Raw genomic sequence first — 17,481 nt, 5'->3', positions numbered from 1 at the left:
TCTTGGGACTCCTTTCCACAAAAACATTGATTTTACAAAAATTGTTGAAGACTCCAGAGAGCTTTTGTTTATGTGGATTGTGACTATTAATGTTTACCGCTATATAAACTAAAAGTGAGCCATTTAAAAAATATTTATTAATTCATTTTAAAATAATAATAATAGCCCCATTACATGTTGACATGAGTTGCATGTTTTTATCCCATATAACTGTACTTCCTTTAAAAATCAGAGAGCAAAGTGATACTGTTTTACATTTTTTGAAATATTTTAACTGCGAAAACCTAAAATTTCCGGTGAGAGCAATGGTTGGATGTTTGGCCTGCTTTTGGCTGCATGTTAATGTCACAGCCCATGCCGTGCCCCCCATAATGTATCACGTCTTTGTGCGCCTCTCAGTATCCACAGGAAAAAAGCAGTGGGCCAAAGGTGCCTGCGGAGTTGCGAGTGAACATCTGGCTGGGCTTAAGTGCCGTTGAGAAGAAGTTCAATAGCTTCGCCGAGGGAACATTCACTGTCTTTGCTGAAATGGTACATTTCACGTCGTCACTCTCTTTTCCTCTTTGTGGGGGTACATTTGCCTTTCATCCTTAGGGGAAACACCCATATTTGAAACCACCAACCTCATCACTACTGCCTAAAATCCCAGCCAAGGGACCCGAGCCCGAGGGAATAGGGAAAGATTGACTTGAGGTTTTATTGTCACCACTGGGACACAGGCCGAGTGATTCACACAAAGACAACCCAGGCGTGAGGGCACTGGACAGTGCAGACCCTGAGAAGCCTGCCTGGGTCAGGAGCCTGGAAACCACAGGAGACTCCCTTCTCGCTGAGGGAAAGCCTCAGGTGGGTTTGCCTGAGGCCAAAGAAAACGCTGCCCGAGTACTTCAAAGACAATAGAGATAATTTGTAAAACCTTCACTGAGTTAAAAATCGACTTTTGGTTATTAAAAGTTTCATTACAATTAAACCAATGAAAATAATTTTCACAAACTAGACAGCTAAACACAGAGTTATTTGGATTTGTTCTTGATATACTATTTTAAACTCAACATGCTTTTTGAGGTGAATTTATTATATGTATTCAGTGGGTTTCTTTTGATAATTTTCAGATGCACTCCCTTCTTCTGCAGATGGGCCTTCATACTCAAATAAATGGGGAGATCACCTTCTTTCTAGCTAGTTTATACATGTTCCTGCTGCCCGACACTCTACCTGACAGCTGGTTCAGGATTGTGGTTCTTATCTGCTTGCTGGGCAAGAAACCCATGGCTATCTTCAATTTTTACATTTCATTCATTTAGCAGTACCTGACACATAAATATTTATTGGATGAATAAATAAATACATGATAGCAGACTTCATCCATCCACCCACCCACCCACCCATCCACCCATCTATCCAAGTTTTTAGGGAGTAGTGGCTTTATCCCAGGCACAGAGGCAGGTGATGAAGAAGCCAAGCCCTGTCCTCAAGGATCTCATCATCTATTGCGGTGATTGTAAAACGGGGTGTCTTGTTAAACATGCTGACTGCCAGAGCCATTTCAGGGATTCTCGTTCTGTTGCTGAGTGAGGGATTAGTGCTAGAGGTGATTCCAATGTGGGTAGATAAGAGGTATCAGGGAACACGTTATTTAAGAAACAGTGAAACACATGGGAGACACACAGAGTCCTTACAGCGCAGGCTTGGAAGTGCAATTGGATATAAATAGAGGGTGTGCTGGAGGTTGCAGGGGAGGAGTGGTGGATGCTGATGTCCAGTCAGATGGGTAATGTGAAGTGGAGGTTCATCAGGGCACACATAGGAGAGGCTTGCTTCTGCAGTCCTCTAGCATTTCTTGGCTTCCACCTACCTTCCAGCTCTGTGGCTGGAGCTAAGCCTGGAGAAGCTAGCACTGAGCAAGGATCGACCAGTCCAGGGCTCCCTTTCACCCTTTCCCATTTCCAGATCCTTCCCTGCCTAGAGGGAACTGGAGTTTCAATTCCCTTAAAGAGATAATCCACCCTTTTCACTTGTTTTGTGTGACTCTAGTTTCTCCAGATTCTAACAGCCTGTGAGTACCAGTAGAGGCACACTTACAACAATAATGGAAATATCGCTGGTTCTTTCCTTCCTGTGCTAATACCAGACCTCAGTTCTCTACAAAATCCCTCCCCACCCTAGATTTCTGGAAGTCTCTGAGGTACTTCACTTGTGCTAACAATCCTTCCCCCAAACTGCTAGTTAGAGGCCACAGCCTCAGAGCCACGTGAGGCCCCCATCTCTGCTGCTGCTGATGCCCTCTTGTCCGTGCCAAGCTTCTAACCTGGATTTCACTAGAGCCATGCTGGCTTCCGAGCAGAAGTGGTAGGAATGCCTTCTTCCTTCTTTCTGTGTCCTTGTCACTTGGAAACCAAAGGAGCGGTGCACATGCCCCAAGTCTGACAGCCCCCGTGAAAACAGGTCCCCTATTTTCTTCCTCAAGTTCATCTCCTCTCAGGGCTCAGAGCCAATATCTGAGACAGGCACTATTGTGTCCTTGAACCCAATGTCCCCATCAGGCCCCTACTCAAGCTTCTTCCCTCCTCCTTTAGCCAAAAACTCCCTTGTCACTTATGCCAATCATCTTCTCAATGAGCTCATCAGCAGACAAATGGAACTTTTTTTGCTGGATCCAAACAGGGACACTCACTCTAGCAAATATCAGTCCTTTATGATAGTTGACATAATAAAGGGCAGATCATTATAGATTTATAAATTCTAACGTAGAAAGACGTGCCCTGTAAACCAGAGTCTGCCATTGCCACTGAACCTGCTTCCAAAAAGGTCTTGGTCTACCCACCAGTGGGCATGAAGGCTCAGGATTTTTAGACCCCATAAAGGCTGGGTGCTAAACAACCTTCGTGTTTCAGACAAGTTCTTTGTGGATTGTCTGGGAAATGTAGCATCAGTTATAATATTCTTCCTATGGGGAAATGTGCCCCAACTTCTAGGCAGTAGGTTTGCCAATAGACTTAGAAGCCTGCATATTCATAAGCTGAGGACTTTTTATAGGTATCTAAAAGATTAGGTTCAGAGAACAATATGGAGCCATTCGAAATAATAATAGCAACAACTAGCATGATATACCATTCTTCACAAAGCACTTTCCCAATCATTTGCACATTTGAACTTTATAAGATGTATAGTATTAGATTATCCCCGGTTTATATTTGGGAACACTGAGTCTTGGATTTATCCTAAATTGCATGATCAGTAACAGCCCAAGTTTGGTCCATACCTTCTGAGCTTTTTCACTTTCTATTACTGGTTAGCTTAAGTCTTAGATGGGCTTAAAAATTTATGGGCTGGTTCTATTGCTTGCTCTCTGATGGTGTTTCTCCATTTTTCTTTTTTTAATAGTATGAAAACCAAGCTCTTATGTTTGGAAAATGGGGCACTTCTGGATTAGTGGGTCGCCATAAATTTTCTGATGTCACAGGAAAAATAAAACTCAAGAGGGAGTTCTTTCTGCCTCCAAAGGGCTGGGAATGGGAAGGAAGCTGGACAGTTGATCCTGAAAGAAGGTAAGTTTTCCATTTTCTGAAAAAAATGATGTCATTGAAGCTTTTCCCTAGAAATTAGTAAATGAATCTTCCCCACCATTTTTTATAACATTTATGCAACACCCAATGAGCAGGAGTAAGTCTGTAGAAATTCATAGAAACTTGAAAGGTTTCATTAGTGTCCCATACGAGGCAAACAAATATAAGAAGACCCTGGGACTAACATTTATTGAGAACTTTTTTGTGTGAATGTGTCGAGCCATGTGCTAAGCACTGATATCATCTTACTGAATCTAGACTGCAGCCCTACAAGATAGGTAGTGCCAAAAATTATCAAATATCTGAGATTTTTACCTTCTTGTAAGCTTAGCAAAGTAACCTACCAGTTTCATGGATGCTGGTAGGTAGGAGACACAAGACTCCTGGTTCAGAGACAAAGGGTTTTATTATCCATAGCAATAGCAATACCAGAGTGTTAACATTTACTTCACTTCTCTGAGCCCCAATTCCCACAGGGCGACAAGAAGACAGTCAGATGACACTTGCACATGCAATGGGTGATGTGGCAGGAGAGGAAGCTTGAGTTTAGGGAACCCAAATATTTTATAATGGGTAACAAGCATGCTGGCTCTTTGCTCCATAAAGAAATATCCTCTCTGTCTTCCAAATTTGTTTCCCATGTAAACATCCTTGAAAAGACAGTCTGTAACAAAAGTTAAGGGTTCTGTGTGCAGAAATGCAAAAGACACACAGAGATTTATGTCCCAACAAATAATAGTATTAGCTCCACTTTACAGATGAGGAAACTGATACCTAGAGAGAATAATTAACTTATCCAAAGGCACACAGGTTGTGAGTGTTACAAGTCTAGTCTGGGCACTAAAACTGGCACTCAGCTATTATGCTGGAATATTTGTAAGAAACAGTAGAGGAAACACTTAAAATGGGTGAATTGTATGGCGTGTAAACTATATCTCAAAAGCTGTTATTAAAAAGGGAAAAAATGAAAAAAACAGCAGAGAGTAGCAAGCATGTTTTCTCTGGAGTCTGGCTTATGTGTGTTGCCTGCAGCATCAGGACTGGAGGTCCCTCTTCTCCCACTTCATGATGGCGCACTTGAGTGTGGAGGAACCAAGCTTGTGAACTTGGGTTTTAAGACCTCAAACTAGTTTTCGATCTCTGTCCACATTTGTTTCTTGTAATCACATAGGCATTAAGGAAGGAGGGAAATGGATGTGCTGGGTCTGTCTGTTAAGACCCAGTGTTTGCACATGATTGCTTTTAACCTATGGCGGCTTACTTTGGATGGAGTTGGGGTTGCTAGTAAGGAGAAGGGAAATGAGATTTGAATTGGACAGAAGGGAGAAAGGTTAGTGAGGACAGGGAAAGGCAGGGGGCATCGTGATTGAAAAAGCAGAAGGTAAAAGCCTGTCAGGGCTGAATGGGACCTCACAGGCAGCTACCGGGTCTTCTCCTCTGGGGCCCAGAAAAGTGATGGATGAGCCCAATTTATACACATGGTTGGGACTCTGTGTTTTCTGATTTCTTTCCAGTGCTTGATTCTAGGGGAGAATACAGCAGGGAAAAGATGGAGCCCCGGTAAAGGAAAAAGAAACCTCACTTGAGTGAACACCTGGCAGAAGATTTAAGTCCAAGTTGGAGCCTCTGTACTTTCCTCTATGGATTGTCAACATAGTTTCATATCCAAGAGGAAAATTGGCATGGCAGAGAGTCAGTATAGATTTCCCAAGTGCCCAAATGGAGTTTGGAGTCTTAAATGACCTGGTTTGGCTGCCTACCTAGGAACTATCCAGAAAAACCTAAACTCCGTTTAAGACTGCGCAAGCCCTGAGTAAGAATTTCCACGCTGGGCCCCATGAGACTGTTCCCACTCCATTTTAAAAAATAGGGTGAATGAGGAAGGATGACTGCCTATTCTTTTGAACTGATAGCCAAGAGTTTTGCTGAGAAAAATCTGAACAGCCCTAAACTGAAACAGACATATGGAACATGAGGTCCCTATCAGATGCTGCCCACAGTCCTTTTCCCCAGTCCGCACCCTAACTACTGCGAAGCAGCAACCCTGCTAGTCTGAGGAGTTCTCTGTAATTTAGGTCTCATTGTTCCAGCAGGCCCCTTCATCAGACGAATGTCAAAAGCTATTAGCACAGAGGAGTTTGGAGGGGAGCACCCACAGGGCCAGAGTGAGGAGGGAACCGGTGCCACCCAGGCTGTAGATGGTTCTGGACCATTGGAAAGAGTTGGGCTTGTCAGCCACCATTTCTCCCTTGGTAACACGAGCCTTGCCCGCAGCTTGCTGACTGAGGCCGATGCGGGTCACACGGAGTTCACAGATGAAGTATATCAGAATGAGAGTCGCTACCCTGGGGGTGAGTGGAAGGCGGCCGAAGACACCTACACCGACGCGGTGAGTGGCGTGCTCCTGAGATAGAGCCTTACACGTTAGCTGTTTGGACCCATGGTCTGTGAATCCACTAACCACAGGCTTGGTTTCCCCTTCTCCTCTGCTCCGTCTCGTGTTCTGAACAGCCTTGCATTCATAACAAGCCACACAAGTGCACCTATAGTTATTTTCTGTAGAAAAGACGTTGGCCTATTTAACTAGATGTTGGTATGTGGTAAAGGCTTTCCAATTTTTTAAATTGTAAACGTTTTTTTTTTTTTTGAATAGTTTTCAAAAGATTTACAAATTGAAGGCTTATGTTTTTAAAATATTCAAACAGCATAAAAGGAAATGAAAAATAATTCTTCATGATCCACATTTCACTCCCCAGAGATAACCATTCATAGTTTTCTGTTCATATACAAGTATATAACTTTTCTCTCCACCGAAATAGAATTGTATGCACAGTTCTACAACTTGTAATTTTCACATAACAATATATCTTGGACATCTTTTGATATCAATACATATAGATCTGTTGTACATTTTTTCTTTGCCAGACCCAAGCTGTTACTATGAAGTGTTTTTTGTTTTTTTCTGTATATTAGCCTTTATTAGAGAAAAGATGGTTGTAAAAGTAGACTTGAAATATTTATGGACCCCCAAGAAAGAAAGACATTTTCTCTTTAAAATCTAGGTTTGCTCTTATCAGATTTTGGAGTCTTGATTTTGGAATCTTTAATAAGTGTTTTATTACAAATTAAAGAAATGAGTTGCAGTAGATCCGCACAATCTGACCAGAATCACCTTGCTCTAATGAGCTTTTGAAAAAAATGCCTGCAGTGTTTTGGTATATGCACCCAGTATAATTTAATTTGCACTCCTTTTGTGGACATTTAGGAGTTTTTTCAAGTCTTGGCATTTATAAGTGATGTGACAGTGAATGTCCTTAGACATACATTGTTATTCACTTGTGGAAGTTGATCTGTAGGGGACATCCCTAGATGGGCTTGGTCAAGGTTTTTTGTTTTTTGTTTTTTTTAATTACTTTATTGATTAAGGTATCACATATTTGTCATCAACCCCCTCTCCCCGTTCCCTTCCCAATCCCCCCCACACGCAAGCCCCCCTCCCCCTGTTGTCCGTGATCACTGGTTAGGCTCATATGCAAGCACACAAGTCCTTTGGTTGATCTATCTCCCTTGTCCCCACCCTCCCCTACCTTCCCTCTGAGGTCTGACAGTCTGATCAATGCTGTTCTTGTTCTTCAGTCTATGTTGTTCATCATTTCCCCTAGATGAGTGAGCTCACGTGATACTAGGAATACACTTATAGGAACCGAAAATGAGACAAGCAATAATGGTTATGCTGAGAGGCAAATGAATCAGTCTATAGTGAGTTTCTTTCTGGGCCAACAGTTCTTTTGAGTCCCGATTTCTATGTCCAACAGTTGTTAATGTGTTCATAACAGCAATGATATTTCAGTTCTGGATGGTGGACAAATGGTGGTATTGCAGGTCCGACCCTCTCTGGTTTGGTCCTGGGCAATCTGCAGTGACGCACATCTGCTGACTGCTAGTATGGCAAGGCATCGTCAGCGTCTTCCATCTCTGGACTGTTTCTCTTCTGACTTCATGGCTGGAGCACTCCTGTCAATTCCTCTCTGTTGCAGGAATACACATGTCTCGGAGTTGTTTTCTGAAAATATACAAACATATTCTCGACCAAAAGTTAATAAAGGAATATTTTCTATAAATTTGACTTGAGATCCTTTTTCATTTTTTTGCCCAAATGATTTTCCTTTGGCTTGTTTTGACACCATGTATGTTTTACCTGGGTGACTTGCTGTTAGCATTACAAATGAAAGTTAATTTTCTAAAGTAAAAATTTTTTAGATGTAATTTATTTGCAAGATATTTTTCCTTACATGATATTCTTCTACTATCCCCCCTTTTTTGGTTTAAATATTGGAAGGCTTTTGGAAATTTTATGCTGTAATCTTGATAGCTTTTAAATTTTACTTTTTTGGACTAAAATGTGACTGCTTTAGGTTCATTATATGTTACGCAATTTTACCATGAGATGAACTACCATTGGTCAAGGTTTTGATGCACATAAAGTTTTGATAAATATTGCCAGACTGCTTTCAAAGAGGTTGTATAAATTTATATTTCCAGCAGCAGCATATTAAAGGGCTGTTTTCTAAACACTTACCATCCCACTTTAATATCTTTGACCATACTTGAAAAACTGGTATCCTGTTGCCATATTAATTTTCACATTCTTAATTTAAAGTAAAGCTGAGTATTTCTCCATATGTTTATAGCCCCCCCCCGCCTTCCTTTTACTATGAGCTTCCCCCCCATAACACCCCATCAGTTTTTGTGCAGAACTGAAGTAAATATTTAAAATAAACTTTCTTCAATCGTACATGATTATTATCTACAATCTCCAGCACCATTACCCCATACTTGAAGACATGTGTTTTTCATGCTTTACCCATTTCTGATGGGTTCTTTCCAATGTAACCCCTCGTAAAAAGAGTCGCACCGTTTCATAATATTAAATTGAACCATATGAAACTGCTGCTATTTCGCCATTTTGACCTGCAAAAACAATTCCCCATGGTTCAACCTAACATATTCCCTAATGGTGGAAACAGAGGTTGTTCTCTTTGTAAACTAATTTTCGTATAGTAATTGTGTCTAAATGAAATTAGAGATTTTTCTGAGTAAGATTCATGTCTAAGCTGCTCTCTCAGTTACCATGTGACTACCATAGTTAAGTGTGAGGAATCATATCTCATCTTTGCGTCTTAGATGACATTATGGCTTAGCTGTAAGTCTTCATTATTTTTTTATTATAAGAACGGTGACAAAGCGGCGTCACCCAGTGAGCTCACGTGCCCTCCAGGTTGGAAGTGGGAAGACGATGCATGGGTATATGACATAAATCGTGCAGTGGACGAGAAAGGTAACATTTTATTTCATTTTTTTATTTTAATTTTAAAAAATTTTTATTACAGTTGACAAGAGTTTCAGGTGTACAAGATAGTGATTAGACATTTATATGCCTTATGAAATGATCACCCCGATAAGCCTAGTAGAGAAAGGTAAGATGTTAGTTTCATTTCTGACTAGGGGCTCTGCAGCCCGGCCCTGGTTAGCCAGAGTAAAGTTTCCTTTGGAGGGAGGGGTCTTACCCCTGCTGGTTTGTCTGTGACAACCAGGTCATGTGGTTTTACTTGTGACTGTTCAGATGCCAAATCTGAAGGACAAGCTAGTGCTTGGACAGGTGCAGGGTGGGGGACTGTCAGGAGTAAAAATGTGAGGTAAGGGGGCCAGGTGTCTGGACTTTGGGATGCCGGGGATCCGTAATGAGATATTTTCTCTATTCTAACCACACCCCATTCCCTCCCTGGAGACTATAAATTACCTTCAAAGTCCTATTCAACAATAATGCAGATTACTGACGTAGTCTCTGCTAATGGTGTGTATCTTTTTCTATGAACAGTAATCTAAAGTTTAAAGGAAACTATAACATTTGGAATTATCAAAAGAGAAAACTCTGATTCTTTTTTTTTCTTGCAAGATGGAGTAGTACACAGAAACACCTAGCTTTCAAATAGATTTCCAGTTCTTTGCTGATCCTGACACATGCATGGACCTTGTAATAATAGTTAACGTTAACTGAGTACAACCTACGTGCTGAGCATGGCCCTAGTGCTTTGCATGCATTATATTGATTAATTCTATTTTAAAATTGTGTATTTTGCCATGATACTGGAGAAATTAGACCATAGGCAGGTATGCTAAGTTGCAAGAAACTTTTTTTAATACACGGCCGGCATGTGGGGATGCTGGGATTTGAACTCAAGCTGTGTGACCGCACAGACCGAATGCTTTTAACCACCTCCTACTTCTGCCTCTTCTACTGTGCTTTATTCTTAGATACATTCAATTAACATGAATGAATGGAGGTAAAAAAGTGGAGGGGAACCCCATGGCCACCAAGGAAGAGGGAACCAGGGGAATAATGCTATATTCAGTTTGAAAGGAGCAGTGGCATTCAGTCGTGATGGTAGAAGAATATTTAGGGGCAGAGAGAATGACTGAATGTTTCCTGGAAGTTTATTTGGTGATCTGGCAAGTGTATCGCCTCTCAATAACCATTCACACTCTCTGTTCCAGGCTGGGAGTATGGAATTACTATTCCTCCTGATAATAAGCCCAAATCCTGGGTTGCGGCAGAGAAAATGTATCATACTCATAGACGACGAAGGCTGGTCCGAAAACGCAAGAAAGATTTAACACAGTCCACTGCCAGTACTGCAAAGGTAAGAGGGGCAGTGGGAGGGATCTGGGCCGGGCTCTGCCTTCCAGACCACACAGAAGTCCACTTAACTATTTCTACAGAAGCCATTTACCAATCAGGGGCCTACTACCTTGCTCCAGGGTTCTCAGTGTGCTCCTCACCCCGATTGATCAGCAACAACAGCATCACCCAGGAATTTGTTAGAAGTGCCCTACTAATTTAGGAACTCTGAGGGTGAAGCCCAGCAACAAGGTGATTCTGAGGCAGGCTAAATATTGCGAACCACTCAAGAGGTAGTACCAGAAGCAGAAATTATTTGGTAGCATAATGGAATAGTGGCAATAGCTCAGGACTTGGAATAAGAGGCATAAGGATTCAAATCCTGGCTTCATTTTGTTTCTCATCTGCAAAATGGGTATCACATCATGCTGCAAATTAGAGAATGGTAGGGCTTAAATGGAATAATAATAAATCAAGTGGAACAATAATACTAATCCTATATAATAAAAGTGTAATATGCAACAACTGGTCGCTATGACGTGCACTGACCACCAGGGGGCAGATGCTCAATGCAGGAGCTGCCTCCTGGTGGTCAGTGTGATCCACAAGGGGAGTGCCACTCAGCCAGAAGCTGGGCTCACAGCTGGTGAGCGCAGCAGCAGTGGCGGGAGCCTCTCCCGCCTCCACTGCAGGAGGCGAGTGGTCCCGGACTGCGGGAGGGTGCAGGCTGAGGGACCCCCCACCCCCACCCCCAGTGCACGAATCTCGTGCACCGGGCCTTTAGTAACAGTAATAAGTAGCACATTTTGTATGTCTTTTATAATGCTAGATACTGAACATGCATTATCTACCATCCACAAGGTTAACATTTTATCCCCATTTCACAGAGATTAAATAGACTTGCTCTAGGTCACATGTCTAGTAACCAATACAACTCGTGTTTGAACCCAAGCTAGGCTAATTCCTAACGAGAACTCTTTCTATCCCACAAAGTTCCTGACTCACACAGTAGATATAATGAATGAAATTACTTTTTATTAGATGGTGAGCTTCTTAGGCACAAAGATGGATCCATAGTCATCTTTGTATCCTACTTGCCAGCTCAGGAACTTGTTCCTAATAAATGATGGGATAAATTGAAAGAGCTGATCAATGAATATTTGTTGTTTGATTATCTCTATCCTAATGGAGTGAGAAATTTCTAGAGGCATTTGACGTCCTTCTTCCCTGTGAGAGCACCACGGTGACGTGGAAAGAACACTGAGCCACCAGTCAGAGCACTGGAAACTTGACCCTGTTCTGCCAGGGTCTTGTGGAGACTTCGATCATGTTCCCTAATCTGCCTCACTCCTGGCTACGTAAACTATTTCAGTGCTACTGTTAACACGACTAGAGGGCCAGTTACAAGACTGTGCTTGACCTGGATTTTCTGTTCATTCAAAGTTGAAAAAATAGCCCCTACAATGATATTAACCCACATTGAGTTCTTACTAGTATTTCTACAATCCCATGTTACTCAGTAGTATTCTACACTTATTAAATCTAGCAGACTTTTAAGATGTTTACATAAAATTCCCACCACTAAAATGTCAGCTGCATGAAGGCAAGGACCCTTTCTGTCTTTCTCATCATTGCTTCCTCAGCTCGTGGCACAGTCCCTGACACATCTAGGCACTCATATTTGTGGAGGGAATTGAATCGAATATTGAAAACTGAGATCATTTATATGTAAATAGTTTTAAGATAAAAAGTACTATACTTAGCCGAAACCGGTTTGGCTCAGTGGATAGAGCATCAGCCTGCGGACTCAAGGGTCCCAGGTTCGATTCCAGTCAAGGGCATGTACCTTGGTTGCGGGCACATCCCCAGTGGGGGGTGTGCAAGAGGCAGCCGATCGATGTTTCTCTCTCATCGATCTTTCTAACTCTCTATCCCTCTCTCTTCCTCTCTGTGAAAAATCAGTAAAATATATTTTTTTAAAAAAGTACTATACTCAGTTGTTAATTATTACAGGAGTAATATACCCTGATATTCATGTAATTATTAGTTGTGGCAATTCTTAGCTTAAACAAGATATTTAAACCCTGGGGAGGATGGTATCATTTTATCCTCCACATATAAAATGGAGATAATAATGGTTTCCAAACTATATCACAATAGCAGTGTTTTCTTATGAGCTAATGAAGTGAGGACAAAGAAAGCAACTTGAGAAAGAGTCAATTTGCTTTACCCGCCCACCCACAAAGTCTTAATAAGATGCCTCTACTGATAGTACAGCCACCACCTTGGTAACATCTCATTCCATGGGAATTGTCTGGTTATCTCTATATTCTAACAGCCTATCAGCTTTGCAAGGGCAGACAGCCTGTCTGTTTTGTTGTTTGTTGTGTGCCTGGCTCCTAGCACAGTGCTTGGCACAGAGATGATTTCCAACACATATTTATTGATTGACCAAATAGTTTGCTTTATCAATATAACGATGATGGTCATGATCATGATGTTCATCATTAAAACTTTTACTCCTGTTTTAGGCCATGGAAGAATTTGAAGACCAGGAGGGCTGGGAATATGCTTCTTTAATTGGCTGGAAATTTCACTGGAAACACCGTAGTTCAGATACCTTTCGCCGCAGACGCTGGAGGAGAAAAATGGCTCCTTCAGAAACACACGGTGCAGCTGCCATCTTTAAACTGGAAGGTGCCCTTGTAAGTAATAAGTAGCCAAACCTCATATAGCATTGGTCGAGGAAGAATATATGAGTGTTGGAGACAACACCACTGATTTCACAGAGGTTCCTCCAGGACTGCAAGACTGCATATAATTTGGGAGAAAGCGCCACATCCTGTGTGCTCAGTCATTTTTGTAGAATGAATGCACCATTAACACCTCAAAGTGATGAGAAGTCCTGCTGTAGACACACCTATTTAATGTTGTTTCACCTAACATTTTCCAAATATATCTGTTCCCAAACCCTTGTTGCAGGCATATCTATTAGCACCCAAGGCACAGGGTCTTGGATCATAGCTCTGCAAACTACAACTGTTCAAACTGAGGAAGTTAAATATACAGATATGGGGGCGGGGGAAGGAAGGACAGAAGGATGGCTGACAGAATTAGAGAATAATTCATATGGAAGCACAATAAAGAAGGCAGCGAGGAACGCCCTAGCTGGTTTGGCTCAGTGGATAGAGTGTCAGACTGCGGACTGAAGGGTCCTGGGTTTGATTCTGGTCAAGGGCACTGGGCTTGATCCCAAATAGGGGGCGTGCAGGAGGCAGCCGATCAGCAATTCTCTCTAATCATTGATGTTTCTATTTCTCTCTCCCTCTCCCTTCCTCTCTGAAATCAATAAAAATATAGTAAAAAAGGAAGGAGGAGGAGGAGGAGGAGGCAGTGAGGGAAAAAGCAGAAAGATGGAAGGAGTGGTTAGTAAAATGGTGGTGGTTGATCTAAAACAATGTGGTGATCAGGAACAGCCTTTTCTTATGTTTCTGCAGGCTGACCAGCTGTGTTCCTCTTCTGATGCTCTTTCTCTTCCTCCTCGCATCCTTTTAATTCCCTTATTTATCCTTTACACTTTTTCTTTCCTCTTTTTCTTTCAGTGGCAGGGTGTGATAAGCCTGGACTTGAGGTGGAAGGTCTGGCTTCACCTTCCTGCTCTATCACTTTCCAGCTAAGTGACCGTTGCTTACTGTCCTGGGCTGTATTCATCTCTAAAAATAATGTGATTGGATGTGTAAACTCTCTTTAACAACCACCATTCCATTTGTTGGTGATTCTTGCCTCTTCAGTTGTAGGCATGGCTCATTGATTTTCTGCCTCCTTAGGGCGCAGACACGACTGAGGACGGAGATGAAAAAAGCGCAGAAAAGCAGAAGCACAGCGCCACCACTGTGTTCGGGGCCAACACTCCCATCGTTTCCTGTAATTTTGACAGTAAGTCTATAGCATGTATTCATGCATCCTGATAGTATGATTTTTATCTCAAGAAGACTCTTCAAATCACCAAATATAATAAAAATGTACTTTTATTTTCATCACTTAAGGAAGAGGATTTTAAAAATATATATATTTAATATATTTTATTGATTTTTTTTTACAGAGAGGAAGGGAGAGGGAGAGAGAGTTAGAAATATTGATGAGAGAGAAACATCAATCAGCTACCTCCTGCACACCCTCTACTGGGGATGTGCCCGCAACCAAGGTACATGCCCTTGACCGGAATCGAACCTGGGACCCTTGAGTCCGCAGGCTGATGCTCTATCCACTGAACCAAACCGGTTAGGTTAAGGAAGAGGATTTTTAAAATGCAGCTTTAAAATCATATTTGGGGTAGAAAGTGGTCACATCATTCATTTTAACATACTCTGTTCAATATACTCTGTACTCATCCTGTCTATTAAGCCCCCCAAAAGATGATTATAATGAGAGAAAAAAAATACTCAAACAGTTAAGTAAAGGTTGGTTTCCATGATAACCTTCAGGAATTTTAGAATGAGGCAGACCTACTTTGTAATAATAGCAAATCGTTATATAAGTCTTTAGCAGGTTCCAGGCACTGTACATATGTTAGGGCCTATTATTGTCCCCATTTTACAGGTGAGCAAGCTGAGGTGCAGAAAGATTAAATAACTTGACTGAGGTCTTAACAGCTTGTAAGCAATAGAGACAAAATTTGAGCTCATGTAGTCTAGAATCTGTGCAGGGAATCACAGCGCTCTAGTATCCTCAAATTATGTGTGTGGGGGGAGGTGTGCTGGTGGGGGGCATGTTGAGTGGGGTGGGGATGTATATGTATTAATATAAATAAGGATAAAGAATATAAAGATTTTGAACAAACAACTGTTTCCTAGATCTGGTGCCGAAATAGTACAGGAAGTCCTATTTCTGTAACTCCTGGAGACCCACTCTCCTCTCAAAGGTCGATGATGACAAGCTGTGCCCCAAATCCAGGCAGCCGACACCAGGAGTAATGAATGGTCTCCTGACTGACGCATTTGCATTGAGCTTCCTGTGGTATTTTAAATGTTTCCGTTTACAGGAAACAGAACTGCTGTATATGTGTTCATTACTTGGTAGAAGTAGATTTGGGTGACCCATTTATCTGAAACATGTTATTATCTCCAAATATTCCAGGGAAATAGTAGTTTGAAATATGACGTTGCTTGTAAGTAACCTCCATCCTGTTCTTTTTAGGAATCTACATGTACCATCTGCGCTGCTATATCTACCAAGCCAGGAACCTCATGGCTTTAGACAAGGACAGCTTTTCAGGTAAAGGGAAAAACCCTCCCTCTCACACCTCATTACATAGCAGGCTAGCTTGATGCTACTTTTCTCCAAGTGGATGCTTCCAGTTATTTCTAACAACAACAAAAAGCATTTCCATATTGACACTAGTTTGATGTGCATGAAGTAAATTGCTCAGTCATAGATCAATAAGCACTGAATTCAATGGTGAGCACTGTTACTGATGCTGGAGATACACAGAACATACGTGGCCTTTTCATACTAATAATCATTCATTGATTAAGTAATGAAAAGCACCAAGAAGAAAAGCAGTTTCTGCTCTCTGTTAGTACACATAGCTGCATCCATATACCCTGGACTCTTGGGTTGATTGTAAATTAAGATCATAAATATACATGTAAGACCATATATAGAAATATATATATGTATATGTAATTCTCTCAAGTTAACAAAAAGATCACAAATTTGCCTATTTACCTACAGCATAGACTTGAAGCAGTTTGGAGTCCATCCTGACCTCCTTTGCTGCCTACTCCCTAAATTCCCAGCACCATAAAACCATGAAGCTTCATGCTGACAGCTCAGCTAGTTTGTCACCTTTGGACTGGTTCTAAGGAGGGGCGGGGGAGGTCAGGGGTCCTGCCATCCAGCGGTTTGTGCTGTTGAATTCCACTTCAGAACCTGAAGGCCGGCAGAGCTTGCCTGGGCCTTAAAGCAGGTGCCTGACACTCTGGCAGCTCACATCAATGTGAGGTGTCTTCCAAGCATATATGAATGATTTCCTTTTCTTTCAAATTAGAGCACATTCAAAGTTATCCCCATAATACACATCTCCAAAATGGCTTTTGAAGACATTTCCAAGTATTTGCCAGCAGGGGGCACTCAGTCATTGAAAGTCAAAGTTAGAATCCTATCAAAATTCTTAACTGAAGTTGCATAAAACTCAAAGCACATTCCTTGCAGTTTGAGATATAAGATATATTGCTGGAGCAAAATCAGAGTCCCATCCATATGATGCTACAATGCTAAAAACCAAGTACTCTTTTGGCTCATGTAAAACAGCTTTAGTTTAGAGATTAGGTTATGCTCAGATAGGTCTGTTCTATGCAACTGCAAAAAGTTTTTGTGAAATTATTTAGCATGGAGAAGAAATGGATTTTTTCTTACCTTTTTTCATCTTTATTGAGGTGTAATTGAAAAAGTTATACTTAATATGTACAATTTGAGATACGTATACATTGTGAAAGGATTCCCACAATTGAGTTAGTATGTCCATCATCTCACATATTTACCTTTTGTGTGTCTGTGTGTATGAGAACACTTAAGTTGTACTCTCTTAGCAAATTTCAATTATACAACGCAGTGTTATCATCTACCAGAGACCCGGTGCACAAAATTCATGCATGGAGGAGGGAGGGGTCCCTCAGCCTGGCCTGCACCCTCTCGCAATCTGTGACCGCTTGGGGGATGTCCAACTGTCAATTTAGGACCGATCCCTCAGGGATCCCTATGGGATCAGGCCTAAAACGGCAGTTGGATATCCCTCTCGCAGTCCGGGACCACTGGCTCCTAACCATGCTGCCTGCCTGCCTGATCACCCCTAACCACTTGCCTGCCTCCTGATCACCCCTAACTGCTCACCTGCCTGACTGATCACCCTGAACCACTCACCTGCCTGCCTGATCACCCCTAACTGCCTCTGCCTCCCCCTGCCCACCACAGCGGCTGCCTCTGTCTGGGCCCTGCCACCCCGGCTTCCTCTGGAAGGACGTCTGGAAGGTCGTTCGGCTGTCTGATCTAATTAGCATATTACGCTTTTATTATTATAGATAGTCACCATGTTATACATGAGCTCCTCAGACCATATTCATCTCATAACTAAAATTTGTACCCTTTTACTAATACCTCCCACTTCCCCCTCCATCCAGCCCCTGACAACCACCTTTCTACTCTCTTTTTTCCATGCATTTGACTTTTTGGGGGAGA

At 41.9% G+C, this 17,481-nt stretch overlaps 1 protein-coding gene across 2 annotated transcripts in view; it reads left to right on the top strand.

Moving 5' to 3' along the window:
- The window catches only part of MYOF (myoferlin), a 132,326-nt gene that overhangs the window by 76,599 nt on the left and 38,246 nt on the right, over window positions 1-17,481 (top strand). For both annotated transcript variants that reach the window (XM_008156899.3, XM_028133162.2), the window contains exons 25-32: window positions 400-531; window positions 3,385-3,548; window positions 5,841-5,955; window positions 8,799-8,904; window positions 10,122-10,267; window positions 12,777-12,950; window positions 14,073-14,181; window positions 15,442-15,519. In XM_008156899.3, coding sequence (XP_008155121.2) covers window positions 400-531; window positions 3,385-3,548; window positions 5,841-5,955; window positions 8,799-8,904; window positions 10,122-10,267; window positions 12,777-12,950; window positions 14,073-14,181; window positions 15,442-15,519 — 1,024 coding nt within the window. The remainder of the gene's footprint in view (window positions 1-399; window positions 532-3,384; window positions 3,549-5,840; window positions 5,956-8,798; window positions 8,905-10,121; window positions 10,268-12,776; window positions 12,951-14,072; window positions 14,182-15,441; window positions 15,520-17,481) is intronic.

This window comes from Eptesicus fuscus, chromosome 17 (assembly GCF_027574615.1).
Source record: "Eptesicus fuscus isolate TK198812 chromosome 17, DD_ASM_mEF_20220401, whole genome shotgun sequence".
Classification (NCBI taxonomy): domain Eukaryota; kingdom Metazoa; phylum Chordata; class Mammalia; order Chiroptera; family Vespertilionidae; genus Eptesicus; species Eptesicus fuscus.
The sequence above is the reverse complement of the archived record's forward strand: the minus strand, read 5'-3'. Positions and strand labels throughout refer to the sequence as shown.